Source organism: Sturnira hondurensis, unplaced genomic scaffold, assembly GCF_014824575.4.
Source record: "Sturnira hondurensis isolate 20B ecotype Veracruz unplaced genomic scaffold, ASM1482457v3 Scaffold0021143, whole genome shotgun sequence".
In the NCBI taxonomy this organism is placed as follows: domain Eukaryota; kingdom Metazoa; phylum Chordata; class Mammalia; order Chiroptera; family Phyllostomidae; genus Sturnira; species Sturnira hondurensis.
The window spans coordinates 20,557,681-20,571,389 of record NW_028093774.1 but is presented as its reverse complement, the minus strand read 5'-3'; the positions used below and the strand labels follow the sequence as shown (position 1 = coordinate 20,571,389).

At 57.9% G+C, this 13,709-nt stretch overlaps 1 protein-coding gene across 2 annotated transcripts; it reads right to left on the bottom strand.

The window, feature by feature from the left end:
* Positions 1 to 234: 234 nt before the first annotated feature.
* On the bottom strand, positions 235 to 12,492 carry PGF (placental growth factor). 2 transcript variants are annotated; one of them, XM_037031627.1, is made up of 8 exons: positions 12,344 to 12,492; positions 12,075 to 12,205; positions 10,819 to 10,861; positions 6,378 to 6,574; positions 5,499 to 5,575; positions 3,375 to 3,404; positions 3,211 to 3,273; positions 235 to 1,019 (listed from the first exon to the last, which is right to left on the bottom strand). In XM_037031627.1, exons 2-8 carry the CDS (start codon positions 12,147 to 12,149, stop codon positions 992 to 994), a joined length of 513 nt encoding a protein of 170 aa, XP_036887522.1. In that variant the 5' UTR covers positions 12,150 to 12,205; positions 12,344 to 12,492; the 3' UTR covers positions 235 to 991. The 2 variants fall into 2 exon arrangements, with proteins under 2 accessions (XP_036887522.1, XP_036887524.1); XM_037031629.1 differs by lacking the exon at positions 3,211 to 3,273 and having other exon boundaries at positions 12,075 to 12,492.
* Between the last annotated feature and the right edge of the window lie 1,217 nt (positions 12,493 to 13,709).

The window sequence follows — 13,709 nt, the reverse complement described above, 5'->3', positions numbered from 1 at the left end:
GACTACATCTTAGGAAACCCTAAAATGAGAAGGGTTTCCTTTTCTTCTTATGAGAAGAGTAGACCTCGGGTTTTTTGCCTAAAGCAGCCGGGAGGAAGACACCCCAGGACGCAGCAGGAGAAGCTGGGGCCACTCTGGGGGCAGGCTTGGGGCCCATGATCCCATTTTCTGTCCCACTTCCATTTTCCTCTGCTGCCCACTGTTCCAGCAGTCACACTCCCCTGGAGAAGCTGATTCCAGACTAGAATAACTTTATTCAAGAGAATCTGGCTTGGCAGTCAGGCAGCCACGGAGGGCAGCTTGCTCCATGTCCAGCCGGGGGGGCCCACTTTTTGCCTGTGTCCTCGACAGGGGCAAAGTGGGAAGCCTTCCTTGGCCACAAAGAACAAGCAGTGTCCAAATAGGAGGAGAAACAACAGGGGACTAGGAGTGACAAAGGCCCCAGGCGCCCACTGTTCTCCAGAGCTGCATGGTCTGCTTTGCAGGGTGCAGGGCCCTGGCCAGGAAGAGGAGGAAGCCACAGGATGCCTCCGCCCCTGCCTGCCTCCCACTCAGCTGAGCCGCGGCCACAGCCGCTGGAGCAAGTCCCTCCACCCCTGTCCTCACCAGGAGCTTCCAAAGCAAGGGCTGCTGGTCCGTTTAGAGCCCGAGGCCCAGGGACAGGCAGTGGGTCCCCCATTTTCTCTCCTCTCTCCAGCCCCTTGGAGACCCCCAGGGCCTCTGGGCCCTGACTTGCCCCTGACAAAGCTGCGTGTCTCGCTTCTTCCCAAGCTGGCACATACACGATCCATGGCTGCCTTCTTTCTCTCACGTTCTGTTTAAGGCACTGAATTCCTGAGGGTCCTGTCCCTCATCTTAGAGGGAGCGAGTCATTCAGCAGGGATACAATTGGCTAATAAATAGAGGGCAGGTGCCAGCAGGGAGGTAACTGAGAGTGTGATGATAATAAATACAGGAGCGGGGGTGGGGTCTCTCTCCTCCGAAGGGCTGGTTACCTCAGGGGAGTAGTGTTGCCGCACCTGCCAGAGATCAAGCACAGAAAGCAGGTATCAGCACGCTGTGGGGGGGGGGGTCCCTCCTAGGGGAGGGGGGACAAACCCACAAGAGAAGCTGGGACAGGGCGCACAGGGAGATTGCAGCATGCCGGGGTAACTGCTTGCACCAACGCCCAAAACAAGCCATTAGCTACCCTTCACCAAGCACGCACCCAGGCGCCCGGCCCTGCGCTAAGCACTCTCTCACTTACCCTTAGCAATATCTCATGAGGAAGGCTCTGTTATCACCCTTTTGCAGATGAGGAAACTGAGACTCAGAGAGGTTAAGAAACCTATTCAAGGTCACACAGCTAGTCGGTGACATGGCCCCAGTCTGGCTCCATACTCTAACACTTCTGATCACTCCGGGACAGCAGTCTTCAAACCAGGGTACTGGTGCCCCCAGATATACGTCAAAATCGCCCAACACGTGTGAGTATCAATGGCTTTAAAGGGATCCACTTTTGGTGCTCCGCCTGCAAACTGCCTGCCCGAGAGGTCTGCTTCCCCACTACCCTGAGAGTTCACCGGTAATTGCCTTTCTACCTGGGAGCATCCTGCCCATTTCTGATGCCGAGACAATACTTTGCCCCAAGGCAAAAGTATCCAGGGGACACCGAACAGAGAAGAACATGAGATACTGGTGCAGGTGTTGAGAAAGAAAATATAGTAAATGACTATATTTACTGTTGTTCATTCTTTTTAAAGTGGATGGTGGTATTAAATTAGCATGTCTTATTCCATAGGATTCAGCTGAAGAAAAGAATTTAGTTGCTTTATATTAAAACATGACTCTTTATAACATGCCAGAAATTATATCTTTGCAACCATGTATAATTTTGATGGAAAAGTTCAGTGCTAACTTAAAAATGAGCAAGGACCCTGGCCAGGTGGCTCAGTTAGCTGGAGCATTGCCCTGTACACAAAAAGGTCATGGGTTCAATTCCCGGTCTGGGATCGTACCAAGGGTTTGGTCTCCCATTGGGACACACACGGGACACACGCAGGACACAACCAATCAATGTTTCTCTCTCCACCAATGTTTTTTTTCTTCCTCTTTATCTCTTTCTGTCTCCTTTCTCTCTAAAATCAATAAACATATTCTCAGTGAGGATTAAAATTGTTTTTAAAAAAATGAGCAAGGGAGCACATGGGTTTCCAAAGCTGTTTAAGGAGGCCCCTGAACGAGACGTTTGAAGACTGCTGCCCTGGAATATGGAGCAATAGGACGCACTCTACCTGGGCCTGCCTGACCGGGGGCCATGCACCGACCACACTGCCAGCCCCTTCCCCACGCTGCTGCTTGGGCCCAGGGGAAGAGTGAGGGCAACCTGTCTTTAGGAGACCAGCTTCCCCAGAATCCCTGTCTTCCAGGGTGGGGTGGACATCCCTGCTCATGGAGAGGCAGACCCATGGGGTAAGACGTAGGTCAGCCCCAGTCCCACGGCATGAAATGATTTGCTGGTGTCTTGGAGCTGAAAGGAGCCATGGTGTGACTGAGTTACTGCGGATGTGAGAGATTTTATTTTTACGATTTACTCTCCTAGATTTGGGTTTTCCCTGCTCTGATCCTTCTCTCCCAGGCCTCACACTCATGCCTGGACTCCAATGTGGGCTTCCCAGTGTGAAGCCAAAATGGACAGATAGGGAGACAAGAAGCGAGGGGACCCCGAGCCCCCCTGGGGGGACAGAAACAGGGTCTGGGGCTGAGAGCCAGTGGGAGGCTGCTGCTGCCCCAAGGCCTCTAGGAAGGAGCCCAGGATACATTTTCAGCTTCTGGACTCGGCACCACTAGAGGGTAAGCACTTCAGAGCAAGCATTTTGCTGGTTTGTTTATCTGTATACCTGGCAGGCAGTAAGTGCTTGGTAAATATTTCTGGAATGACTAAATGCTTGGTGGGCCTCCGATGTCTCATTTTACACAGGAAAGAAAAACTAGGCTTAGAGAGGTGACATGACTTGCTGAAGGCCACACAAAGACTCGGACTCAGTCAGGACGAGAACCAAGGCCCCCTGAGGCTGCCTGGGCCCTAGGGTCTCCAGGGGTGCAGCTCCCTATTCTGCCCTAAGACTGCTCTGGGCCTTGCTTTCCCCCTTCCTGACCATTAACTCCTGCTGGTGGGAGCTCCCCTCTGGCCCAGCCTCCTTGTCATCCCTGGGCCCCCAGCACACTCACAGGTGGCAGACTGTGGGTCTCTGCTTCTCTTTCTTCCTCTTCCCACTGCCCTTGTTTCTCCTCCTGCAATAAGCCAAAAGCATCAGGACAGAGTGGCTGGGCGTTTCCCATGCTAGGAGAGGGGCTGGCAGACCTGAGAATAGCCTGGAGCCCCAGGCACTTACCTTTCTGGCTTTATCGGGTCCCACACAGGCCTGGGGAAACAGAGAGGGGCAGGGGAGAATCAGGAGGGTGGTAAGCAGGGGCTCCTCCACTGCCATCCCTCCCCTCAGACATTGGGAGTCCTCGTCCTGCAGTTAGTGCTGAAGCCACTAGGGGGTGGCATGGAGCCAGTTAGGGAAAAATGGCCAGAGACCTCTGGGCTCCAGCTCCCACTTCAGACTCTGCTGACCGCACCAAGAGGATACGAATTTCCCCTTGGGGCCCCTTTCCATAACCTTCTGCACTTCTCAGCCTCTTGGCATCAAATCTGGGGATTTGTGAGCCTGTTCTTTCCTGCCTTCTCTGTTTACTTCTTCTCTCGTTCCTGCCCTTAGTTCCAGGGTGCATTCAGGGTTTCCTCAAGGACAGTGAATGAGGCCGGCTAAGGATGCCTGTCAGGACACAGCTGCCACCCCCGCTCTGGGGACAAGAGACGCTGCAGGCAACAGCAGGAGGAATGGGTGAGGGGTGGAGTGAGGGGCGGTGAGCACAGCCCCAGAGTCACAGGCATGTCCTGGCTCTGTCCCCACGGCTGTGACTGTTGGCCCAGAAGTGAGAATGAAGGTTTCCCTGCTGGTCAGCCTGTTGGAAGGGGACAGGGGCTCAGCCTTCTCGGGGAACAGGGGTGGGGGTGTGGGGCAGCATGGCCAAGGAATGTCGCCCTAGGCTGGCAGTCTCTCTTGGAAGCCAGGGCCTCTTGGACTGCCTGGTCATGTCTCTGCCATCTTGGGCAAGTCGGAGACATTCGCGGAACCTCAGTCTTCCTGTCCACCTGCCCTGACAGTGGCTGTGAGGGCAAAGGTGACGTGGAGTGTGAAAGGTCCACGCAGCACTGTGTCAGGGAGGGTTCATTTCCCTCCTGTTGTGTGGCCAAACCTGGCCAGGAGCGATGGAGCAGTGACTAGGGCAGGGCCCTGAAAGCGCATAGTGAAGATGGCCTAGAGCCTAGAGCCTAGAGCCTGGGCTCAGGGACAAGAAGGCACCAGAGCCCTGGACACAAAGCAGGGCCAAGTCCGGGGCAGGGCTGGATCTTTTGGAGAATGGCCATGAGAGGTAGCGTGGAAAAGGGTCAGCTTGGTTTAGGGGTTGGACAGGCTGGGGTTCACTCACAAGCTGTGGCAAACCATGTGCCCACACCAAGCCTCAGTCTCCTCATCCATACACGGGGCCAACGACGGTACCTACCAGCCAGGGTTGTAATGAGAGCGGGGACCTCGTCTGTCTTGCTCACCACTCTATCCTAAGCATCCAGGGCAGTGGCTGGCATACAGTAGGTGCTCAACTAATTCTCATTTGAATGAGAGTAAGAACACTTGAACATTGAATGAGGAAACACAGTCAAGTGCCCATGTAGGGCTAGGCACACAGTAGGGGCACAATAAATGGTGGCGGTCCCCCTTCCTCCTGCCCCAGAATGGGGCTCTTGTCTGGTGGCTCCATCCAGGGTCCAGGGCACCAGCACAGCCCCTCAGCTCATTTCTCTCCTCCCTAGGCCTGGATGGCACTGCTGGGCCTGCTCCTCCTGGTAACACTTCGGGAGCCCCGGGAGCGGGGCTGGTCAGAGGCTCTGCCAGGTACGGGTGTGATCTTACAGAAACCCCAATGCCTCCTCCTTCTGCCCTTTTCTCTTGCCATGGCTTGTCCTACCTCGGGTTCCTCTGCCCTCCTCTGTCCCCTTCCACAGGCACCAGCCTGGTCCAGAACTAAGCCCAGGCCTATCATGTCCTTGCCTCAGAGTCTCTTCCAGTGCTGCGGCAGCTGCCTGCCATCTCGGCGAGGAAGGGGGATGGTATGCTCTGAGCCCCTGCAAGTCTCAGAGGGACCCAGGCTTCCTTTGCCCCGGGGGCTTCTCAGCAGCAGTGCTCCAACTACTGGGGCCACCTCCTCAGCAAAAACCGGCTGATAGGGGACGGGGGCAATGCACAGAGGCCTTTGGTCCCTGATTCGCCTGCTCTCCCTCAGCCAGGGAGGAAGTGGAGCCCGCAGCAGAATGGGTAGCCGCGTGGTTAGCCCAGTAAAGTCTACTGCCCACTTCTCAAGGCTGCCAGAGGCACGGGGCCTGTCCCTGCCACTCCTGGAGGACCCACCTGCACTCGCAGCGCTTGTGCTGAGAGAATGTCATCTCCACGTAAAAGGGCTGCTTCTTAGAGCCGATCTTCAGGATCTGCGGGGAGAGGATGGTCGGACGCCTGGACCGGGGGTGGGGGTGGTGGCCATAGGTCTCCAACATTCTTGCTACGCCTGCCTTGGGGGGAGGGCCAGACGCCTCGTTTCCTCCCACCCTTTGTACTACATGCCCTTATTCTGCTTTGTGGGTGGGGCAAACAGCCCTCCCACCTGCCTGTGAATCTGAGGGAGGCCCCAGTCTCTTTCTATGCATGTTCTCCAGCTTAGCAACAGTGTAGGCAGGGGGCCCATGTTCTGGACTCAGAGAGATGTATGTTGAAATTTTGGATCTTCCACCTGCTGGGCAAGGGAAATAATATATCTGGACCTCAAGCTCCTCGTCTGCACAATGGGAATAGCACTTGCCTCGAAGGACTGAATGTTGAGGCAGCGTTTATGAAGTGCCTGCCTAGCACAGTGCTCGGCATTACGCAGTGAGGGCTCCACACTGCACGGTGTGTGTGAGCGAGGCTCAGGGCACCAGTGCACTCGGCATTACCAGGGACCTCCTGAGTCTGGGCGGATTCAAATCTTTTCCATCCGAAACCAGACATCTGGGTCCTGGAGTGGGGCTAAGCTACAGCCTGGGACAGATGACGAGGGAGGAGGAGAGGGGTCTCAGAGAGGAGGGTCACTGTGCTGGGTGGTGAGGGCACGGGTCTGGGAGGCTGCTGCAGTCCTGTGACCTGGGCCTGCCCTCCCACCCTCTCCAGGTTCCTTCTGGTGGCCATGTCCTGTGGTCCCCTGAGTAGGGTGTGGGCACAGGGCAGGCGGGACATGAGGAGGAGACCCTCCCTCACCTGCATGGTAATATTGGCCATCTCCACCGGCACGCAGTGCAGGGACTCGTCACCACAGCAGCCGGTGCAGCGCAGCAGGGCAACGCAGGACGGGTTGAACATGTACTGCACTTCGCTGGGGTACAGCGACACGATGTTCACCAGCTTCTCCATCGACCGGCAGTAGCTGCGGCCCCACACTTCCTGGAAGGGCACCACTACAGGGGACACAGTCGGCTGGGTCAGGTCACGAGGGGCCCACTCCTCAAAGCCCCAGTCTTGGCTCCTTAGGCTTTGCAGAGCCTTCCGGGTTTAGCCCACACCTCCTCCTCCAGGAAGCCCTCAGTCTATCTGAGCTCCATCAGCTCTGAGCTGATGTGACCCCTCTGGAAAGATGGCTGCATCCTTAGCTCATCTGCCAGACAGAAGTTCCAGTGGAATGCGATTCCTGTGGCCTGGCCCCTCTGCAGTGTTCTCAGCTCAGGCCCCCACACCTGCCTTGGTGCCCTCGCGGCTTCGAGGGGTGTGCCCTGGCCACTCCCCAGGCCCAAGGGGTCTTTCTCGGGCCTGACTCGTGCTTCCTCAGTCTTGGGGAATTTGCAAAAAACAGTTGAGATCTTCGAGATTGACTGGCAGAGCCCCAGGGGGAGGGCTAGCCTTTGCTCCAGTCTGTACTTCCTGCCCCACTCTGGACCAGCTCCCCAGCCTGGCAGCTGAGACGATAGCCAGCGGTGCATCCATTCCTACCCCTCATTTCACTGGGACCAGCCCTGGCACCAAACCAGGCCACATCAGCACGACTCCCACCTTTGGGCTGTGCTCCTCCCCCACTTCTGATCTCTAGCCCAATACAGCCGACCACCCACTTCTCAAAGCCCACCTCCCTGCCTTCTCTTCAAAGCCTTCTCCAACTTCTGTAGGATGAACACATGTCCCTCCTTTGAGTATAACTAGGCTCCACCGCTTGCCTCATTCAGTCACCGGTGGGTCTTATCCCCTTTCCAACCAAGTCCAGGCTCGAGGCTCTGTGAGAACAGGCACCCAAGCACCCGGTCCCACAAGCCAAATAATTACTGATTGATTGGATGACTGCTCACTAAAGATGATCAGGGACACCCCTGACCCCCACAATGTCCTGGTGGTCATGAGCAAGAGCTTTTGGGGGCCTATCTGGAATCTCTCAAGAGATGCTGCTTCTTCAGGTGAAGGCCTGGGGCCTGGTTCCAAACAGAGGCTCACAGGAGTGAGTAGCCAGAACCTGGACACCTGCCTTCTAGTCTTGGCTCTACACTGACTGTGTGGCCTTGGGGAGGTCACTTAACCTTTCTGGGTGTGTTGGCTTCCTCGGCCGGGGAAAAAGGAGCAGGTTAGGAATTGATGGTTGCTAAGGTCTCTCCCAGCTGTCACAGACGGTCCGTGATTCTGATCTACACAACACAGTCCAGCCTTGAGACCAGGGGAGGACAACCTGTCCGTCTCCGGATCATCCCGTCCTACACATGGAGGCTGTCCTCAGCTGGTGGGAGAGGACGTGGGACCTGGGTCACCCGGGGGCCCTGAGATCTCTGCCCCAGCACAGCGGTTCTCCTCGCTGCCCTTCACCTCCTTCCATATCCCTTTCTAGGAGGCAGAAGGGGCCGAAGTCCACTCCAGTGAGCCTATGAGGACGCGAGTCTCAGGGTAATCTCAGAGGAAAAATAAACTTCAGCCCTAGCAGAGGCCCCGAGGAAAGGCTGCAAGCTGGTGGAAAATACCCAGGAGGCAGTGTGTCCACATGGCGCAGGCCGAGGAGGCCACAGCGGCAATAAAGCACGCTTATCTGGGTGTCTGCTGCTCCTTTCTGCTTCGTCTGCCGAGGGGGCAGTGGGGCTGGGCCCAGGGACGGGAGGGAGGCCAGACCCCTGCCTGGGTCCTACCTCTCCAGGCCACTGGGACACTCTCCCTGGACCCCCAAGTGAGAAACAAGCCCCTCTCCCCATGCGCAGCCCCGCAGCCCCAGGGAAGCCGGCCTTTGCTCCGGCAGCGGGGCACCTCCCTGTTGTAACTCCACGAATGTGTGTTTAGTCTAAAATGAACACTATGTAACTCTGAACATTTAATCTCCACCTTGGAACACATAAATAACAGCAGAGGATAGGCAGCTGACAAAGAGGATAGGCTCAGAGTCCTCCTCTGGGACCAGCCATTAGGGAGGGGGACACAGCAGAGAAGGGGTACCCCAGCCCCCTACCAGTCTGCAAACAGACTCCCATCCAGCTGGGCTGTTGGGGCCACAGCCAGGTTAAGCAGAGCCAGCTGAGCCCTGGCGGCAAAAGAAGGGATTTCCTTTCCTCACCCCCACTCTCCACCACACAGCCTGCAACAGCAGGGCCCAGGCTCCAGGGCCGCGAAATCCGCCACATGGCCATATCGTGTTGGGGAAGGGCTGGGGCGGAGGAGAGCTGGGCCTGGTTTACCTGGCAGCCACCAGGAAAACAGGGCCATTCACCCCTGGAGGCCACTGCCTGGGTGTTTTGGAGAAACAAAAGGCACTGGCTGGGTAAGGGGCCAGCTGAGCGAGCGGTGACCACTCCCAGATGCGGGCCGAGGCCCTCAGGAAAGAGCTCTGCTCCTCGGCTCCTGAGAGCACTTCCTGCAGCCCCAGGCCTGCCCCCAAGGCAGCAGCGGCCCAGTCCGGCGCCAGGCCAGGGCTGGGCCGGCTGTGGCTGGGGGCGCTGCTTCCAGGGCCACGAGTGAGGTCTCGGCTCTCGACAGCTCTGTGGGCAAGCCTCCTATGTGGCTCCAGCTGCCTGCCACCCAGGACGAAGGAGACTCAAGAAGGGAAACATTTCATCCGAAGAGCGAGCTCCTGGGGAGGCTGCCGGGAGGCCACAGGGTTGGGCAGAACTGCTGGCCAGCAGCCCAAGCCCAGCAGGTGTCCTCTCCATAGTCACTGGTGGGGCACACAGCCAGCCTGCTGCAAAGGACACTCAGCTCATGTCTGCTCAGCCGTGGATACTGAGGAGTGTCCAAGGCTTTAGGCAACTCTAAGGGCCCCTGGGAGCCTCGGGTTCTTCATCTGTAAAATCTGGAGAATACAAATGCCTTCCTAGTTCATGGCCTGGGGGCAACACGGAATTACAGTAAGTGCCCAATACTGTTACCACGGGAGTAATCGTAATCCACGGCTGCAACGTACAGACCGTGCCGTCTCTCGTCCAGAGTCAGTAGGAGGGGACGGCATTTTCAGATTTTGGTAACTGGGGTCCAAAGCTCACGGGACTTCCCCTGGCAGCAGCACAGGCTCCCCTAATGGCTAGGATGACAGGTTACCTACCCTAATGAACTGACACTTCCCAGCCTCCTCCCCCTGGTCCCCAGAAGATACATACTCCTGTGTTCCCTGCACAGAGTCAGAGAATCCTACAGTCTTAGAAAAAAGCCTTGGATATCCTGTAGTCTACTGCTCTCATCTACAGACGAAGAAACCGAGGCTCAGACTTTTTGGTAGCTGTTGCCTGAAATACACTAAAAGCACCAAAAGGACAAGGGGTGGAGACGATGATCGGCTCCTCCCCACATCTCAGAGAGCACAATATCGTGCCAGTCGCAGGGGGCCCCCCCGCAAGGGCGGGGGGAGGGTTATTGATCAAGTCAAGGGTTGCCACCTCCCGTTTGCAGTGCTCAAGGCACCGGGGATTCGGGTACGATCCAAGGAGTCAGTCAAGGACTGAGACCCAGGAGAGAGGGTGTTCCCAGCTCGTACTGGCTATCACGTATGTGCGTGTGCGTGTCCCTACATGCTTCCTCTTCCACAGCGCCGTGGGAGGCCTCAGAAATGGTGTGTGGCCCCACTGCACGTCTCGGAGAGGCAGGGAGGGAGGAGCAAGGCAGGGGGCCTGGCATGAGCATCCTGCTTTCCGCACGTATGTCTCTTTGGCAACCCTCTCGCCCTTTGAAGATTCCCTCTTGCTGCAACACGGGGTGGGGAGTGGAGAGGCCAGGGAGGGCACGACTCATGTTCTGTCTGTTTGTAATCAATGGAAAGGGCTGGCTGCTGGGAAGGTCCCTTCTCCCCTCCCGATTCTCTTGATTGTGTGCCTACGGCACCCAGCTCCCAGACCACCGATCAAGCCCCTGGCACTCACCGCCTACTCCGCTCTCCAAGACCTCATCTGCCTGCCCCCTGACATCATGCTGGGAAGGGGCTCTGCACCCACTGGACCAACCCTGGGTACACTGGCCCCAGCCCTGCTCTCTGGGTGACCAGGGCCCAGGCATATACCTCTCTAGGCCTCTGGGTCACGATGGGGGCATTTCTCAAGCCCTGACAACTTTGTCAGCCAGGGCATCAGCCAGCTTGCAGACTTTCCTCAACTTAATACCACCCTACACCCACCCTTCAGGCCGGTTCCTTCCCATCCTCTGCAGAGGTGTGGGGGGATGGAGTCGGTGAGCATACACACCAACCCAGTTTGCTTACCTCCCGTTTCTGACGAGTTGTCCCTGGCAGGCAAGGCTGATTGCTGTGGACAGAACAGTGCAGAGATGAGGGGGACCACCACAAGCCTCTGTGCTCTGGGGCCGAGCGTACTGGCAAGAGCACAGAGGCCCCTCTACTCTCCTTCCCCCCACTGCACGCACTCCCTGCCCTGTCTCAGAGCTGCCTCTTTCCAGGTCCAACTAAAACCTAACTGACCCCTGAGTGGGTCCCAGCCCTCACTCTGGTCTCAGTTTCCTCATTAGGAAAGGATAGGAGTCTGGAGGCTTTTGGAGACACTTTGCTTTCTGTGTCCCGAAGATCTTGTAATCCTTCGGGATCTTCCTCCTACCCAGCCCCTAGACCAGCCCTGCTGGGTCCAATGCAGCCTACTTTGGCTGGGTGCCAGAAGCTGGGAGAGGTGATCAGCTGGTGGGAGCTGAGGGGCTGAATCGGATGGCGCCATGAGCTGGTGCTGTGAGTAACACTACACTTCTGGCCAGCCCTGCAGCAGGCAAGCAGGTGGCTGCTGGTGGGGCTCTTCTGCCTCAGGGGTCTGCCTAGCCCATCCATTCCTGGGCTGGAGCCGGGGACTCCCAGGGCAGTGGGACAGTGTAGTGGGAAGGCAGCTCATTGGCTTTGTCAGGATCTCACTGCCCAAGCTGGCTCCTGGCCAGACTCCCCCCGCTCCTGGGAAAAGGGCCCTGATCGCTTCCCCAGGCCCTGCACTCCAGACCTCCGGCTGCCCACCCGGGAGAGACGACACAGCAGGATTGCTTGTCTTGCTTGCCGGCCCCCCCATTCCCCCCCCCCCAGAGCCCTGGGCTCAGCCCAGGCCCCACTCGGGCAGGACCCAGCCTTCCCACCAGCGGCCTCTTCTGCCGGCTTTCCCTCCACCAGACCAGGTCAGAGGTCCTGGGGGCGCCTGCCTAGTCACAGGACCCGACCCTGACCACAAGGCCAGGGACCCGCCTGGGATTAGCAGAGAGATGCTTTTAGCAAAGCCACTGTGGCTCCAGGGGCCAGACAGGAAACCTCCCTCCTTTTCTGTGGCTTCCCTGCCCCCACCAGGACAGACCCCAGAGCTGAAGTCTGGGACAGCCCAGCCTGAGGTCTCCTCCCAGACAGCATGGTCCAGCCTGACTCCTAGGAAATGTATGACATCCTTGGAGGTGCCGCTTCCGGGAGTGGATCTGCGATTTCTTTTAGCGCGGGGGCTGGGAAGACCAGGGGAGCCAGGCTGGGGTCGGGGGTCTTACCTGGGAGGGCACAGCAGGCAGCGCCAGCCCAGCCAGGAGCTGCAGGAAGCAAGTGAGCAGCCTCATAGCAAGCATCTTCTCAGACGTCCCAGGCCAGGAGAGTCGCCCTGCTCATCCCCCTGGGGGAGCCCCTGGTACAGGAGGAGAAGCGCTGAGTGGGGGGCTGTGCGTACCCTCACCACTACCCCGAGGTCTCCGCTGGTGGCCCGAGCATCCTCTGGAAGCTCTGGGAATTCAGGACCCCTTAGGTAAGTCTGTGGCTGGGAAACCTGATGCGAAGCGCCCGGCGGGGCGAGGCGGTGTACGGCAGGCGCGCCCCTGGGGAAGGTCCGTCGGGCTCTCAGTGCGACCGCAGGTCTCCTCCCAGCCGGCCAGTGAAGATGCGGCTTCCTGCTCAGACAGCAGCTCCCTTCTGGGACTGGAGCTTGTCGGTGACTGGGTTTCAAGGGCCGCGAATGAGGCGGGGCTCCAGGCCCGCCCCGCCCACAGCAGACGAGGCTTCCAGGGAGCGGCGGAGCCCCGCCGACCCGGCGGCGGGGTCCGCGTGGAGCAGAGCGAGAATGGGGGTGTGCTCGCCCCTCAGTGCGCTCGTCCCGCAATGCGTGGACGGGACGCTCAGATCGCGGAACCCCGAGCTCCGCCGGAGCCCATCCCGCAGCCTTCTGTCCGGGCCGCCAAGACCCAGTGTCTCCCGCGCTTGTAGGCTGGCTACCTTTAAGGGCGGGAGGAAATCCAGCTGTGGAGCCCAATGTCTGCGAAGGAGGCTCAAGACTTCAGCGACTTCTGCAGAAGCTGCGGCCCCGGACCACCAGGAAGGCAGCAATTTGGTCTGGCCCTTCGCAGTGCCACTTTATGCCATCCCCACGATTCTCAGGGGGAAAGGATTATTAACCTCATTTTAAGGTTGAAGAAACCGAGGTTCCAAGAGTGCCCCCGCATGATGTATTGTATACACATACGCTCTCGAAAAAGTGTGTGTGTGTGTGTAATTGATAGAGACAAACCCCAAGCCACCTGACTGCAGAACTGGCTCTCTGCCCCTTACACCCTCCTCTTGGCCAAGCACGAAGACAGCAGGGCATCCCGTTGCTCTTGTGGGAAGCGGTATTCCCCGCCCTGCAAGCCCGCCACGTGTGTACTGGACCGTGGCCTAGCACAACACTTCCTCCTGGTCCCAGAGGGCAGAAGGAACGCTACAGCTCGGTGGGGGTCTGCCGACAGCGCTCTCCATGCTCCTGTGGGCATTCAAGTGTGACTGTCACGACCCACTCGTGCTACGAGTGTCTGTGTGATCTGAGTGTGTATGTGTCCACTGTATGTGCAAGTGACACTCATGTGTGGCTCTGGCTTCCTGGTATCTCTGGCTGCTGGTGTGATTACATGTGTGTGTCTGCTGTGTCTCTAGGTGTGCTTGGAAGTGTGTCTGGTTGTGCATTTCAGTGGACTTTGAACTTGCATGTCTTCCTGTGTCTTTGTGTGCATGTCTTGTTCTGTGTGTGAATGTTGGCACCAGCTTCCGTGTGAGACTGTTCATCTCTCTGTGCGTCTGTGTGCACCCCCCCACATGGTCCTCGAGTGTTTGTTCACCCCCGGCGTCACCCTCCGTGTGCGGCTCCTTGGCTACAGGAACCTGGC